The sequence below is a fragment of the Thunnus thynnus genome, chromosome 8 (assembly GCF_963924715.1).
Source record: "Thunnus thynnus chromosome 8, fThuThy2.1, whole genome shotgun sequence".
In the NCBI taxonomy this organism is placed as follows: Eukaryota; Metazoa; Chordata; class Actinopteri; order Scombriformes; family Scombridae; genus Thunnus; species Thunnus thynnus.
Genome location: NC_089524.1, coordinates 4,874,351 through 4,892,082, shown reverse-complemented (window position 1 = coordinate 4,892,082; position 17,732 = coordinate 4,874,351). Strand labels below are relative to the sequence as shown.

The following is a 17,732-nucleotide window of genomic DNA, read 5'->3' as shown; positions in this document are numbered from 1 at the left end:
CCTTAACTCATGCCACAAAATGTTTGACAAATGACGGAGGCTCTCAAAGGGAATTACTAAAATGGAAGGGCTGATTCATCACACTATGTAACTGCAAAGACTTTTTTTTTTTTTTTTCCGCACTCCTATCTATCTCATTTTTCCTGTCTTTGATTATTTTCCAGTGCTGCTGCGCTCAGTTCTACAGGCCTTCAGGCCAGGCATTTCTACCATTTAAAATATGTTATCTCTTAAAACCAGGGGACCAGTGCTCTTCTTAAAAGTAGCTTTGTTTTGGCATCTGTCTTCATTGGGTTGAGGTAAAAACCCATGTTCGGAACTAAAGGCTGCTGACGCCGTGAATATTTTACATCAGTCACCTGAAAATGCCTCACAAACAAATGTACCCCAGAGGGCTTTTTCTCTATTCATCTCAATCAGAGAGGTTTTTAGCAGCACTTTGGTTCAGTGGCGGCTGCCAAATCAGCTCAACGTCCGCTTGCCAATTCACTTTAGAGAATGTACAATTTTATCTCTGATGGACTGTATAGTGGGGCATCACTAAGGACAAGTCAATGAAAAATGAGCTGCGGCTCAGAAAAAGGCAAGCAATTTCGTTTTTGTTTTTTTTAGCTGCAGCTACGCAGTCAGAATGAGGGAAATAGACACTGATGTTTCTGCTTTTCCAGTGGAGTTCTGTCTTAGTGTCGCTATTGGCTCCATGCTACTCACTGATGATTGTTTGTGTTTTTTTTTTTAACTGGTATATGAAGTGACATCCCCCTAAGCATGTAAATTATCTGAGAATCACAGAACATCATGGAACTGCTGAAATACTGCTACTGTGTTGCTCAAACAGGTAACTGGAAAATTAAAAAGCAGAGTAATGGAAAGGTTTATTAAATGCTAATTGTTTTTTTTAAAGATTTCATTTATATTATAAAATCAGAGCTAACCAGTCAAAATCAGGTGATTCATTGTTGAGGCGAAGGCAAATACCAGTACTCACAACTGCCTAATAATTTCAAAACACGTCTTGCACGCCACAAAGTCTCAACGATATGTGTGCAAGACTAAAATTCTGTAGACTCAGAAGAAGCAAGCAATCCTGCACACTGTTGATTACCTGTACTCACTTTCTCATAATGTTTCAGAGGGTACACTTTCATTTGGTAACAATTAATATCATGTTGTCTAATTCATTACATCCAGACATTTAGTTTCATTAGATTAGATTTGGTTTGTTTTCTGTATTATATTATTGTAAACTGAATATATTTGGGGTTTGGTCTGTTTGATCAGACAAAACAAGCAGTTTGTCATCACTCCAGGCTTTGGGAAATTGGGGAAATACTTTAATTATTGTTTTCTGACATTTGATAGACCAAATGGTTAATATATAAAAAAAAAGAACTGACAGATTAATGATAGTAACTGTTTGCTTCATCCCCACATAATACCTAACTGTCAGTGCTGTCCAATGTTTCTCCAAATTTAGTGATTTTTTTAATTTTTCAGATAAATGGGTTGATGGGTTGAGGATAATTGCCTGCTTCTTCTAAATAAACCATTCAAAAAATCCATTTGATTATCTGAAAAAAAAAAGCATTGACAGAAAGCTGAAAACAGAGCTGTTAATAATAATAATTAATAATAATGGTTTGTGCTTTGTGAAGTTGCTACCATAGTTATCTAAAGCTATTTTTATGTATGTGACCTATCTTAGGCATGTGATGAAACCTGAGTTGCCTCCATTCACTGATGAAGACGGCAAGACTGTGCTGTCAATGCCAAAAAAGGTAGCAAGTATCAAGGATGTGCAGAGATCCCAGTATTTGTATTTGTATCTGTATTTGTTGAGGCAGCAATACTATTTGTATCTGTATTTGTATTCGAATAAAAGTGGAAAGAGGCTTAAAAATCCTGTTTTTGTTTTTATGACACTTTCAATTTTAGAAAATCAAAGTGTTACAATAAGTGTTCATGATAAACTACATTACAAAGGAGGTCCCCACACCAGGTCTTGAGCCAGAGTCTCCCAGATCATAGACGACTGCGCTGATTACTGAGCTAAAACTTTACTCATTGCCTCACGCAGACAGACCTCTACCTATTTATACACCCATAACACAGAGACAGCACAGCATGTAATGTGCAGAGAGGAACTTCAAAGGCGATTATTGCTTTGCACTTTTCATTTATTGCCTATTTTTTACAACCTAACTTTGTGGAAAGGAGAAGGTGAACAACAGGTTATGGAGAGTTCCTTGTAAACACTTTGCTAGTGTCAGTAGCTGAGCTTTATCTCTGGTGAGCACCCCCAGTAAATATTTTTTTAAATATTTGTATGAAACAAATATTCATATAAAACCCACTATTTGTGCTTTGCCGAATAATGTATTTGTATACAGGCACACACCTAGTAAGTATACCTTTGAGTAGAGATTACTTTGTCACTTATACTGTTCTGAAGGTCAAAAGAACGTCCCATGCTCAAAAAAATTAATTTTTGTCTGCTTTTGTACTGTCTGTTAGAGGCTTCATCATCTCATCTCAATGTAATTCAAGTTAATTGAGACTGTATGATCTTTTTCAGTCCTACACATGTGAACGCAGTAATTAAATAAATATCTGTAGCATTTTCTCTCACACAAAGCATCGCTTTCATCCAATGACGCTGCAGGTCCCACCACGGACCCAAACACAGTTGACATTAAAGCAATAAATGTTGACCTATTAGTCAGGTCAGATATGTTTGGCTCTGGTGCATCCGGTCTCAAAACGAACACTGCAGGGACAAGCGCAGCAATCACATCACAGAGCACATTACAAACAGACTGATGAAGCTGACAGTATCTCAGATGGGGTATTTTTTGCAGGCTGCTGATATTACGTACATTCCGTGACGTTAATGTGTTGTTGTTTACCACAAGTGAGTGTAAACACATTCAAGCCACGTGAGGGAAACAGATTCCTCAGAAAGCACAGAGAATTCAGTCTGCAGTAAGAGCAAACTCAGCTGATTCAATTCATTCTGCTTGATAAGAACTGACAGAGTGATGAATGAACACACCCCGAGGGTATTAAGCAGTAAGAGATGCAGGGTGATATTTACATCATAAGCATATCTTGATATGCATAGTATGCTGTTCCATATACAGACCTGACAATACACACATGAAAGAGCAGGCAGGGAAGTAAACAATACTTCTTGCTTCATCTCTCTCTCTTGGTTTCTCGTTGTGCGTGCATGTTTGCATGTCTACTCCAATGTCACATCAAAGCCCCATAAAGTGCATACAATGCAAGGTTACTGAGAAAAATAATTATATTTTTAATCACCCGGTTAATTAAAGAATGTCAAGCAGTCAGTTTATTTGATTATGCTGCATGATGTTTTTTTTTTTTTTTTTCCTAAATAATTTATAAACACTTTGACTTGGTGAGGCAAATATTAAACAAAAATACACATGTACAGTATTTAACATAAACTTATGATTCATCACGTCTAGCAGATATGCCTTGTGGCTTATCGACACCACCAGGTCTTCATCTCATCAATCATTTTCCAGATCCAAGATGTTCTTTCATTATAGTGGCAGCTGTAGGACACTAGCACCACAGCACCCTGCGGTGCCTTAAGGACAGGCCAAGGTTTCCGCAGGATACATACAATACAGTACAATATACACAAATTTACACAAATCCCTATAAGAGCAATTATACGCAGCAGCTCGCCAAAATAATGTTAATCACAAGCTAAAAACAATGAAAAGCTATAAACTTAGAGATGTAGAATTGTTAAAAAAAAACATGAATAAATGCCTGTATGTATATATATTTAATTTAGAATATATTTTATATATTTTTATAGTTTTTCATTTCTATTTTGTTTGCTTTACTTTTAATGTACATTTTAAATCATGCTTCACCACATCAAACATTTGCTAATCATTTCAAAAGTATTAAAATGGAAGAAATGGATATCAAAAGCGGTTAAATTGCCATTATGTCGCAGCTCAAGCCGGTGATAGCAGCTCACTTATGGTAGCTAGTTGTCACCGTAACGCACAAAGCTATCTGACAACCAGGCTTTCTAGGTGCACGGCAGTCAAAAATAGCGACTGTCAGAGCAAGCGATGGAAAGATTAGTCACTGTAAATAGATCTCAAAGAAGTGCTGCAACATCTCAGCCCCTCAACACAATCTGAGACAAAAAACTTCAGCTCACAACAAAAAACAAACAAACTTCAACAACCTAAAATCAGACTGTATGATGAAAGCTACTTGGCTTACAGCTTTTCATGGATAGGGGAATATAGCTATCCCAGACCGGAAAGTCTCATTTGCAGTATATAAATTTGTCATACACGGTAAGTCAGTGGTACCAAGTAAGCTCAAGGGACATCTTGACAAAACACTCCTCTCTCGCCAGCAAAGATATTTTAATAATTCAGAGACTCAGTAAATGAAAAACAAAATCAATGCATTATATTGTGTGTGTTTTTGTTGTTGAAAACCTAAAATGTAAGCTCACTTTTGAACATATATACTTAACATGGCATACTCAAATTGTCTTTCATCATTTATTGTCTTGTCTGTCAGAAATGAAGTGCTGCACGTCCCAAAATGTTCTTTATCTAAATGAAAAAAACACAAAATAGTCGATTAATCATGTTTTTACCAACTGAGGAGCATCTAAAAACTCTTTTCTCTCTGGACCTGATCTCGAGAAAGTCATACATGCTTTTATATCATCTCAGTTAGCTTATTGTAATTCATTGTATTCAGGGTTAAGCCTGTCTCACAGACCTACTTGGCCTTTCACAAATACCAGAAGACAAGATCATATCACAGGTTACCAGTAAGTTTTAGAATTGATTTTAAGATTTTGCTGAATACCTTTAAACTTCATGGTTTAGCTCCCAGTTATGTTGCTGAAATAGTGCTGCACTATGAGTAAGAGTGCAGGATTAGATCTTCAGGCAGGGCTCTTCTGGCTTTTTCAAAGTCATTGCTGAAGTCTGAAGGCTATCTCAACTCTGGAACTCCCTGCCTGAAGATCTGAGACTTGCAGAAACGGTTGATTGGAGCCTTTCATCAATTGCTAGCACACTGTTTGATTTCCAATATGTCTCATCTGTTTTATTATTATCATAGTTTTTTGTCGTTTTAAATTATTGCTGGGTATTTTATTCCATTTTATTTTGTATTATATTGAAGTGTTTGACTTTATTTTCCTTGTGGTAATCCTGAAGGTTGCCAATATTGGAAGGTTGCCATGAAACACACAAAAAAAAAATCACTATGAGGGAGTGCCTTGGTTTACAAAAAAAGTTTGACAACCACTGCTGTAGGACACATTTCACCCAACAGTTCTTGGGTCTAATGTGAAATAAATCCATGAATAAATAAGAAGTTGCCTCATGAAAGTTGTTCTCTCTGAATAATTTTTGCACATAGTATGATGGGAACATTATTTTGGAGGAGTTCTGCTGCAGACATGACTGGAGGTAACTTATGAAACAGCTGCCATAGATTTTTGGCTGGAACATTAGGTGAGGTTGTAAAGTGCATTCATTATGAAGAAGTCATTAATTAAATATGGCAGGAAAAGTGGATGGAGTTTATCAGTCCATACTGAGGGTAGTCTGCAAATGAGGTCTAATTCTGTCAACCAAGGACTGAGGTTGCCTTATGTCCTTTAAAATATGTTTTAATCATTTGCTGCTTAATGGTATTCTAGATTTGCAGCGGGCCAGCATAGTCCATTGAGAGCCTATTGATGGGTCGTAAACCGCATACAGTAATTAGTATTAAGTGGTAAATACTTGGCAAGTAATGACAACTATAGAGCATGATTTTCTTAATTTGTTGCAATAGTTATATGCAGGGGGTAGAAAGAAGGTCATTATTATATCAAAAACTTAAGCACATAAACAGCTGCTTCAGTCCATTATTCATATCTCTATTAGTCAGAAAGTCAAATTTTAGTGGGAACCAAAAAGTCAAATTTTTTGTGTTTTTCAAGGGGCTTCAATTGACTTCTCTCAGAACAATTAACAAAGCAGCTATGTGGATGTTATAGCATTCAATCGGGCTGCAGGATTGCATGCACAGTACAGACCGATATGAGCCAATATTTCATGGTAAAGATCCGATGCTATTCTGTTGTCATTATATTGTTTGTCTATAGTGAAGTATAGTGTATGTCGGTGCATCAATAATGATGTATGTGAAGTAAACATTTTGTGGTTAAAGGGTATATACTGTATGGATTTGGAGACTAAATCCACAGCGACGGAAAAAAAAAAAAAAGGATCTGGACCCTGATTGGCCGTAAATAAAGACCTTTAATCATTAAAATGAGATAAACCTGCTGATTGTAGGGTTTCCATTCAAATGCTACAAACTGGCCATGATTGCATTAAATTAGTTAGCGGGTGAGCTAATCAAGACAACAATGTTTTGAAAAATATAATAATTATATTTATCCACTGAAAAAAATGAGATTTGAATAATGCCTTCATGAAACGATTGTAATCATACATTAAAAAAAAAAAAAAATAGATCAAACAATGGGGCAATTCAAAGCTTTGGCAGTTGACTATCTGAATATTTGTGTTCCTATTGCGCTAGAGAGCAGCAGGCTTTTTACCTTGATGGCAGTGGAGGCGATCTGGATGTGGTGCAGCTTGTGCAGGGTGCTCTCCCTGTCAATGAAGTAGGAGGCTGCCAGCTGGTGCAGAGCCTCCAGAGTCACAGCTGTGCCATTGGATTCACTCACTTCAGATGTCCGACTCAACTTCCGCTTGTCCACAAAGATCATTAATGACTCTTCCCCTATAAATACACACACACAGACACGTACACACACTTCATGAATGACTCTTCCCCAATGAACATACACATACATACATAACACGGTCAATGGTGGCAAATGTTAACTAATGATGAATACCTTTAATACCTGCTTTTACCTGGCATACACCAGTTCAGGACCATTGACTAAGCTGCTGCCTATGCAGCTTAGACAGTTTAAATTGAAAAAAAATCCCATTCCACTAGTCAAACATGAATAAATCATTATAAAAGTAATTCTGACGTCGCTGATAAACTTAGCAGCCTCTGCTAATTGTATTTATTGGTGATACAACTACTGCCACACAACACAAATTGAGATGGTTTATGGATCAAGTCTTTCAGTACAAACACAGCTAAAGCTTTCAGAGAACAGTATATTGACAGGCAGTAGAAGGAGTGAGAGATCGATGGCAAAATCCTTTCTAACAACATTAGGTTTTATGGGGAATGCGGTTTTAATTTGGATAGACACTAGAGCTAACATACAGTACATTACCAGTGGGAATAGACAAAGGTTAACACTTGTCTCCAGCAAACTGAAAAAAAAACTAAATCTCCATCCTGAGAACCTGAAATCTTTTAACAACCAGAAAAAATAATCTAATATGGTGAGATTATTTCAAGTGTTTCCAAAGAAGTTTCAGTAATTTACCTGAATCGTTTTCTTGTCTTCTTTCAAGATACTGACGCTCTTTTCTAGAGAAATTCTTGAAACAAAATTTCTACTCTAGAAACATATGGAATTACTGTATTTTGTTACAATAGCAGGGTTTTTTTCTTGTCTGAGCCACATAAATTATTAAGACTGATGTTTATCTTTAGGAGCAGGGTTTTGTTTATTTACAGTAATTATAACAAGTAATCAAAACATATTTTATGATGATATATTGATGTTTAAAATGCCACATAAAGCACATTTAAATCACCTTGCACAATGCTCACATAACATCTAATGATATGTCACTTAATAATTAAAATCCTGTTATTTAGTATAATTAATAGGTTACAGTATATCAATCAAGCCATGCTTTAGTTGAAGTATTTCCTTGTTTTTGTTACAATGTATGATATACGGGATTGTCTCTCCAATCTATTTTTTTACACTGTTTGTAGTCATCATGGCTTTGAGAGTTTTTGCTCAAGAAACAAAAGATGAAAAGAACCAGCAGAGGAGCTGTGAGGAGATTGAGCAGCAGATAGCCACGGGAGCTTTGCTGCGCATTACAGGACTCTGGCTAACTTACTCTGTTTCCATCTATTGTTATGGGAACAGGGGATGAACTGACATTTTTGTCAAACAACTCCATCAATAGATTTTCACCACTGAATCAGAGATATGTGCTAAAACAAAGACAAAACCACCCCAGAAACATTTGAGCCAATATTTAGTATATACACTATATTTAGTTGTAAGAGCACAGCTCAAGAAGCTTTACAGCTCCAAAAATGTTTAACTGACAAACTAATTGCTGCCAGATCTTTACTTAAAAAAGGAAACATTATTCTTTTATAACATTTCACCTTTGTTTGATAGCAACAGGGATGGACAATCATGAACTAAAGCATTCAGCAACTAAATCAGGAAATAAAAGTGCTGTTTTCCCTTTGGGATTACCATCACATCTGAAGAAAGATTGGATTAGCTAGACTGATTACAGAAAGCAACAACATTTTTGAGACACAATTTGAAGCATGCGATGAAGCAACACATAGTCATCACACTGTTCTCAGGAATTTACCGCTGCATGACTGTGATGTCTGAATAGATGCTGGAAAGGAGATGTTTAGAGGTGTAAAATGGAGACTGAAATTGCCAGAAAGGCAACAAATCTGTCACCCGAGGAAACAAAGATCTACCTAGTGTTCGAAACAATTAGCAATTACAGTAACATTTGGTTTCAACACCATTACATTTACACCCTTGTTCCTTCAGTTGAAACAATGGTGCAGCTCCTGAGGTCTTGAAAAGATGTGGGCCTCCTGAATTCCCAGAACAGAACAATTTCAACTCATCCCCCCTCCCTTGTGCTAAAGTAGGTCAATAAAAGCAAAGAGACTACGTCCCGTCTACTTTATTTACCTCCGAGTGTAGCAGAGAGCAGGAAGTGGGTTCCGTATTTCCTGATAATGTTGTCAGTGATGGCGTTGAGACTGGGCCTCCTGCCCAGCTGCCTAATAGTCTGGAGGAACTCGGGGTCCAGCGGCAAGGAAAAGCCATTGTTCTCTTGTCTCTCCAGGGCCAAGCTGTTCACCTTCCAGCGGCCAAACTCCCTGCAATGTCACACAAACACATACTCAGCAAAGGACACACAACACAACACAACACAACACATGAATACTTCATGCAGGCACATTCGGGAAAGGACATTGGTCCAACAGAAGCCACACTTTTCTCCATTAGGAGAGCCTTTCCATCATTGTCAAAAAGTGAAGGGGATCTGGGAGCTGTTTTGAGACATTTCCATTAGAGACACAATGAAAAGAGTAAATCCACCAAGTCCATCTGAGCACTTGTTTTCTGCTTCTTGAAAAGGAGGAAAATTGAGCCTATTGTTGTGATTTTAAAGTGGACAGGCCACAGCTTGCCCCTCACCAGGAGGCTCATATTCAGATCTGTTCCGTGCCAGGCGTAAAATATGATGTCTGCATGACCTCTAAGTGAATCTTGTGTGCCACTCTTTAAAAAGAGGAATGGTCTCATGCTGTTTCTACCTCCGGCTCAGAGAATTGCTTGGCACCATAGTGAAAAACATTGTGTTTCTCCACCGATTTTAAATAATAGCGCAATCTTTTCTCATCTCAAGTCAGTTTTTGAGGGGCTGCAGTTGGACGGGCTGTAATCATGGATGGAGTCTTGCTGCTTTCAGGGTCTCTTTTGGAGGGAAAAGGATTCATCTGACATCGTTTGATATTCAGCCTGGCCTTGGAGCATGCCAGCTGCCTTTATCTACCAAGTGCAGACTGAGTGCTGCTGCTTGATGCATAGATTAGTGCTATTCAAATACAGCTGGTAATAAACTGGTTGGTTCTACACTGACCTAGCAGGGGAGAAATTGAAGACCTTTCAATCACCGTTTGGTAGGTGCTTGACATGTCTTATGAGAAAAGAAAGTGGAATTCATTTACATTTGAAAGTATTTTTGCTTTAAGATTTACATATAAAAATATGTCCGCTGCAATGAAAAATATATGTCTCCTAATTTCTTATCACTCCTCATTAAGGCACTCATTTACCCATTTTGTCCAGATGATGTGCTGAGAATTCTAATTTAATGCGTGTTAAGTTAAAATATAGTACAAAGGAAAATTGTAAAAGTCTCCTTGGTTAGTGGCTAAACTTATTCACCATAAAAAGACAGTAAAAGCAGTTGAAAAATGACTGAGGTGTAGAGTGTCTAATTCTTTTGTTTTAGTGTAATGATAGATGAAACTAAATATAGTGGTGTTTTTGCTGATTGATTCACAGTAGTTATCTTTAGAAACTAATGAAATGAACTTGTAGTTCATTTCATTAGTTTGCACTTTACCTCAAAATGCTTAATCGATACAGGAAGGAATTAGTATGCACAAACAACCAACTGTGATGACTCAGACAGTCCTGCAAAACCTGAGCAACACAATAAAACAAGGCAATAATGTAGTTTGGACTTCATTACAGCTATTTTGAATAAGAGTTTTGAAGTGTTTTGAAGTGTTTATTGAACGCCGCAAAACTCTTTTTTCTGTTGTGTTGATAGTGGCATTATGTTGCACTGAACTCCCAAAGGTACATTAAACTTTTTTTTTTGTTTTTTTGATTGTGCAAAGATGCAGCCTGGAGGAGGTTGTAAATGGATAAATGTATTTGGCTTGCTGACAGCCATGTCCTATCTCTATACTCTTCATTTTTCAACAACTTCAGAACTTTGGCTCCTGAATTTATGATCGGTGGCAGAAGAAGAGGATGCTGACAATTATTTGCAACATCCTTGATTCAAGTCCGGCTGTTGCATTTCTGTCCTGTTGTTTCCTGTCATTGGTCTACTTTCAACTCCATAATAAAGGCGTACAATCTACCACAAAATACACAGGCTAATGTAATGCTAACACTGTAACCCTAACACTAATGTACTCAGGCTAACATGTTTGGCAATCAAAACTCATAAACCCAGCAGACATGGAGCAACATCTGCACGACTTGAAGTTGTGTTTCTGTCCACCTGATGAATGAAACTCCAATATTCACTTACCATTTAGCTCTAGTTTTGTCTCTACCATCTCCTAACAAAAAATAGCTAGCTCTTTAGCAGCTACATGTTCCACCGTCTTCACCAGCTGGGTGCTATCTTTGTCCATCTGCAATTAGGTGCTGACCAGGTAGAGTACAGTGGGTTATCAGCGTTTGTTTGCTGCCTCCTGAACCATGCCACAAAACCAAAACAATGAGATAAAAGAGGTGAAAAATCTCCATTGAGTTGCACTCGGGTCATAATTTGTTTTGTGGTTTTAGGTCTAATATACAGAAGCCTATTACTAGACTACTAGACCACTACCTGTATGTCAACCTACCTACCTGCCTATCTGTGTGCGCTCTGCCTATGCACTCATTGCACATGACAGAAAGTTTGGTGGTCAGGCAAGCAGACGGATAGGGAGTGATGGGACTATATGAATTGCAGAAGGAGAGAAGAAAAAGACGGGAACATCAACAGAAAGCAGAATGAAAAACAACGTGCGACCATCGGACTATTGCCTGTTGTGTGGGGGAAACTGAACAGCACTTAATCTTATCCACAACACCATAGCGAGAGACTTTCAATGGAAGTGAACTTGGCTCCCAGAAGTGAAACGCAATAGCACTCGAATTCAAGCAGGGAGATGGGACACTCATTACTTTTGTGGCAGACTTCAAACAGATGGGAGTCGATCCTGTTTACCGTTTCCTGTTTACTAAAGGTTGTTGTGTCTTGAGAGGAAGGTGTGTGTGTGTGTGTGTGTGTGATTGAGTGCAGTAGTAAAACTGTGGTGTTGCGTGTGTGTATGAAGGGCATGCATTAGCCCCTGCTAGTCTGGTGGGAGGGGCTTAAAACAGAGAGGAGAGGGGGGGAGAGCTGCAGGAGGAGGGCTTTATTTTCATATTCTGGAGGGTTTTTTTTTGCAGTTGCCTGAACACTACATACCCCAGCTTTAAGTCTAAATATACTATAATAAATAAAAATACTGTAATATAAAACAGATATTGATTAATTGACCTTTATTGCTTCAAGTTGTATCAGGATTTTTGCATCAATGTGATGAAGTATCTTGATTTGTCAGGTATATCTTTCACTGGATTAGCCAAAGTTTGAAAAAAAAGAGATGAATATGGAGTTTTCAATTGATTTTTTTTTAAATATACTAAATGGCAAACACTATTTTTATATTAAACCACATACACACCAACCCCTAGTAGCCTCCATGCAAACTATTTACTACTTGTGACAGAGAAACACAATCTAATGTGAATACAAGATGGCTTTCAAGAGCACAAGACTGCACAAAATGGAACTGTTACTTCTACAATGTTTTACAGCATAATAAATAGACGGTATGGTTTCTGGAAATTAAAATCCCTCACAAGTTAAACATTTAACGAGCTTTCTCCTTGAAAAATAATCTTTGCAAAGACACAAATGGGAAATTTCCCGTCGTGTCCTTCTCTCTCTCTGAACATACATACAACCCCCAACACCCTACAGAGATGCACCAACTCCCCCATGCAAAGACACATGCCCACACATGCATTCACACACCCTGCAGCTGCAAAAATCTAAACAAAGCCGCCCTTGCTGCAACAACTTTTCTATCGCCCAGAATATCGCAGAGGCCCCAAGGGTGCAGGCCTGCTGCCAATCAATTTCCCACCAATAACAATGACCCCCCGAGAAAAATACAAAACAGAAAACAGCTCATTAAGGCCTGTTTCATGTCTGTGTTTCTCTATAACGAGCGGCCATTAGCGTTTCTCTCCGTCCGTTGGGACCGGCTGAAGAAGGGAGCAGTGGAGAGAGAAAGAGGGAGAGCTTAACTGTGATCGACACGCTGCCTTGCTATGCTGCTCACTGACAGACATTTATGAATGGTGCCACAGCTAAGCTGGAAAACACACCACACACACAGATACAGAGATCTGTTGTCGAAGACTTCAATTCGGCACCTATTGCACGCCACACATTATATGCACACACAAAGAATCTGGCATTACATGGAAGACTGAAGGTTTATTTCACCCTTAACTGTTCTCAGTGAGATGCTGAGTGACTGGAATAGCCTATCAGAGACACACACACACATGCACACACAGACAGCAGGTTTATTTCACCCGCAGCGCTGTGCAGCAGGGGGCTCACTGCATATCTACCTGTCAGCCCCCCCTTTGAGCGAACTCATGCGTTGTGCACCAGGAGGTTAGGAGCTGCAAGAGCTACAGGGGCCCTGGTCAGAGCAGGGGAGTCGTACCCTGCTATGTGTCCATCACAGCCCAGATGTCTCACATCTATCACAGGGTACAATGTCTGCAGTCTGAGGGCGCAGCTCGGTGCCCAACATAACAAATCAGGAAATCAACCCAGCGAATAACCTGCTGATGCAGTTGAGACACACTACTGAGCATAGCAATGCAGATTGTGTTCAGTATGTGACTGAGCAGGTATGCAAGTGTGTGATGGTGCTAATGTTATCTCCTGAAGCATGATCAAGCAGGAATTATTGTAAAAAGATTACTTTTTTTTTTTTTCAAATGCATGACTTTGCATACAAAACGGTGTATTTTAATAACAAAAGAGGGCACTCGATTGTGAAAAAAAATTCTAAGCAAACCATTTTACAGCAGCAATCTGGAAATCTAAAACTGCCTTTCAGCTCAAACAAGCCTGTATGTTAAAAAAGGATGGCTACAATGAAATAAACAGAAATGACTTTTACTTTTGCCTTTAAACAACAATTGCTTCCAGCAATAATTTGTCATTTTCCCTTTAATGATCTCATCTCGTCTTCTTTTTCCTCTTTTCCTATTTTTTCCAATGAATTTCAAGCACCGAGTTGAGTTCTATCAAATTTTATATACTGTAACTATACGATGTGCGATACTGTACTGTATACCATATCAACAATAACATCCACACTGACCCATTTACAGTATGTTATTGTTGGGATCAAGCACAATGTCATTATTCTTTGTGAAAAATGCCAAAGGGAACATCTATATAAAGTCAAGCCTGACCCCTTGTTAATAAAAAGCCCACAACCTCTGTCATGACTGCAACATAATACTATTAAATGACTGAAAACCACCTAAGGGGCCACACCACATCTTTCAAAAATTTTAATGAATTTAGTTGTTTGCTCCTATTAGCACCTATTGCTCCTAGAACAGCTCTGTTACCCATTTATGAACTGTACACATCAAGTCACATGGCACTGACAATGTGTGAGGACTTCATGTAATTGATGCATTATCCAAACTTCTGTTACATGAAATGAATTTGCACAGAATAATGACATTGCAATTTCCAGCGTCTTCAATGAAATTGTATGATGTCAAAATTCTATAATTTGACTTCTACACATTGCACACACGCACATTTTTTTTTTCTTCAAAATAGCAAGTAGATTTATTTTTACACTTGTTTTAAAAAAATGGTTGACATTAATCAATGTCTGCAAGCTAATTAGTCTGTCGTGAATAAGCCTAAAAGCACTATGTTCTTTTGCTGCTGCCTCAATCATGCTGATGTTAATGAAATGAGCTACTATGCAACCTCATTTCAACTCATCATAAGATCATGTGAATGTCACAGAGAGAGAAGAAAAAAGAGAAATGTACAAATTACTCAACTTGTCTTTGCAGGTGTTCTGAATATTTGCATTTACACACTGTTTCCAACAGTGAGCTGATTACGGCTAAAGACAGTTTTCTTCCATCTCTCATTTCCTCGCGGTTTTTACTCAGATATTGTATAATGACTTTACAGCAGTTAGGTCCAGATCATTTCTCTACATATCAAAACTCGGATTCAAACTGTGATTTACAAACCAAGTGCACAATATTTACACACCAGAGACACAGTGAATTGCAGTGCAGACATTTTTGCTTCCATTTTATTGTAATTAATGCACATTTTGAGCCTTTTCATTGGTATGAAGACAGGTGGACTAATTAAATGGCTCCCTTTATTGGATTGACTCTAAAGAAGGCATTTTTTACCCTGTCTCCAAGAAATTATGTTTTTAAGAAACACAGTTACTCATCAGATTATGTTCACTTGCAACGTTTTTACAGTGAAGAAAGTGGTACGTTTTTGTACAATCTGCAGGATGTCAACACTCTAGACAGAGGTTTGCATGATAGGTTTAGGCAACAGAAGACTTTGAGATTAGGCAATGATGCTGGTTTGGTAAACAGGTTTAAAAAGTAAACCTACTGTTAACTTTTTCAGTATCTTACCCAAGACAAGAATCTTTCTATAACCTAGTGTCTAAATATAACCATAAAAAAGTTAAATCACGCTTTAGATGCCATGAGCAGATATGTAGTGCAAGAGCAGAACATTTATCCCATACTTTCATTATAACCATTTTCAAATGGGCAGACAATTACAGTAGCAATGTTTCAATATGTTGATAAAAAACATAATCTGGATAGTATTACATTTCTTTTAAAATGCATTTACCATTGCAATTTAGTAATGCAAATGTATAATCAGAATTTCTAGGATACAGAGTTAAATTCTGTAACTGGCCACTGCACAGCTTGTTTGCATTTTGACCTAGAAATACGTGTTTTACATAATCAAAGCTATTGGAGGTCTGTATCTGATTAAATTACAGACAAAAAGAAGCAAAATAGCATCAGGTGAAATAAAATTGTTACACTTATGTATAATGGTTCGTCTTTGTCCAAGTGGATCCAAACATTACAATGGACAAAGCAAAAACTAACTAGGCAGTTACCTTACTCCGATACATATTTGCTCATCATCAAAAAGGCCTGAGCGAGAACATATTGTTGTGTTTTGTAGCTGGGTTACCCTAGATACCAAAATAACCTGCTGTGCAAAACAGTTGGTTGATGTAGACTCAAAGTTATTTCAAGGACCTCCCTAAAGAGAATTGTGCAAAATGGGAGAAAAGTCCTTCATGCTCCATTCAGTAAGATAAACCAAATTACATTTCTTTGGAAGACCTTGCAATGAAACGGCAACTGCTCCGCTGTTTTCAATGTTAGTGATTTTATTTCTTTGCCGCAGTTTACTTTTTTTCTCCTCTTGGTTTAATCTGATGTGACATTGATCCTTCTCAATATGCATGCGCCATTAGCAACAGAGAAATGATTTTTAGAAATTAAGAATTACAGACAAAGAGGCTTTTCAGTTGAGCAACATCAAAAGAAACTCCACACATGCCAGACGCATAGCAGGCATTTTCCTGAAAGGCACCTTCATAGTGGCACATGTCAACTTAGTTAACTGAGCTACTGATGATCCAGTCTTAACAAGAGAAGAGTTGGAAAGTCAAATGAGAGTGGGAGTAAGATGGAGGCAGAAAAAAGATGGAGAGACTTGTGTCTTAAAGTCAACCACCAACCGCAGAGACAAACAAGGAAAGAAAGTGAGATCAAGACGGAGAAGGAGAGCGTAATGATGTAGTTAATAGCCGCTGGTTGTGAACGCTTCACAAAATTGCCACCAACTGTTTTCTAACAACATCAAACAAACATCAAACCATTAATTTGTGAAAATCATATTAAACCTGCTGAGAGGTCCTATAAACAAGACGGCACACTGCTTCCTGCTCATTTTGCTCTTCAATGCCTTTGATGCTGCTGAAATGTGTACTTGAGTGTTACTCAAATGCACATTTCAAACACTTGATTACCAATTGATATTGTAACCATTACCATGGACGTTTTAAAACTCCTGTAGATGATTGGGATGCATTGAACTGGGGATGCAAAATGGTGCAAAGGAAAGCAGCATAGGGTTAGGGTTAGGGTTAGGGTGCTTACAGTGCAGCTGGTGAATACACTTCGTAAAGACATTAAATTTTTCTTCTTTTCTCTATTTGTTGTCATGTCTAGATGATACTCAAAAGATAGACTGAATACATTTTAGACTAATTTGTGTTTAAAGGTCAATGCAAAAAGTTAAACAAAATACATTTGTCATTGCTTTCTAAAAGGACACATATGATGCCCATATTGGCAGGATCACATAAGTGCCCTCCAAAAGGTGATTATCACAAAATGTTTTCTGATATGCCACCTCACTCGTTAGGACTTGATTAAGGTTAGAATACATTTGTGGTCATGGTTAAAAGAAGTCAGAGTTGACTGACCACAAACATAAATGTAGTGGTGAATACACTTATATAGCACCTCTCTAGTCTCCCGACCACTCAAAGCACTTTTACACTACAAGCAACATTCACCTATTCACACACACACACATTCATATGCTGATGGCAGGTGTTGCCATGCAAGGTGCCAAGCTGTGCATCAGTGGAAACTAATCATTCACACACACACGTTCACACACCAATGGCACAGCCATCGGGAACAATTTGGGGTTCAGTATCTTGCCCAAGGATACTGTGACATGTGGATTGGATGAGCTGGGAATCGAACCGCTGATCTTCCAATTAGTGCATGACCTCCTGAGCCACAGCCGCCCCAATGGTCTCCTTTGTCAAAGTCATACGCTTAGGCCATATTCAGTCCAAATCAGGTGGTGCGGTGAAAACGCCATTCCTCCCCATTCATTTGAATTGGCATAGTGCATTGCAGGGGTTGGCCGCAGCAGTGCTGCACTGGCCTGCAGCGAGAAAGTTGATCCAGAGTCAACTTTTGGAGAAACGCAACCCAGCATCACGCT

General features: G+C 38.2%; 1 protein-coding gene across 1 annotated transcript in view; it reads right to left on the bottom strand.

Moving 5' to 3' along the window:
* LOC137187350 (BMP/retinoic acid-inducible neural-specific protein 3-like) overlaps positions 1 to 17,732 on the bottom strand; it is a 49,586-nt gene that overhangs the window by 21,106 nt on the left and 10,748 nt on the right. The window contains exons 3-4 of the mRNA XM_067596184.1: positions 8,924 to 9,114; positions 6,638 to 6,822 (exon numbers count right to left, since the gene is read on the bottom strand). Of these exons, the coding sequence (XP_067452285.1) occupies positions 6,638 to 6,822; positions 8,924 to 9,114 (376 nt within the window). The remainder of the gene's footprint in view (positions 1 to 6,637; positions 6,823 to 8,923; positions 9,115 to 17,732) is intronic.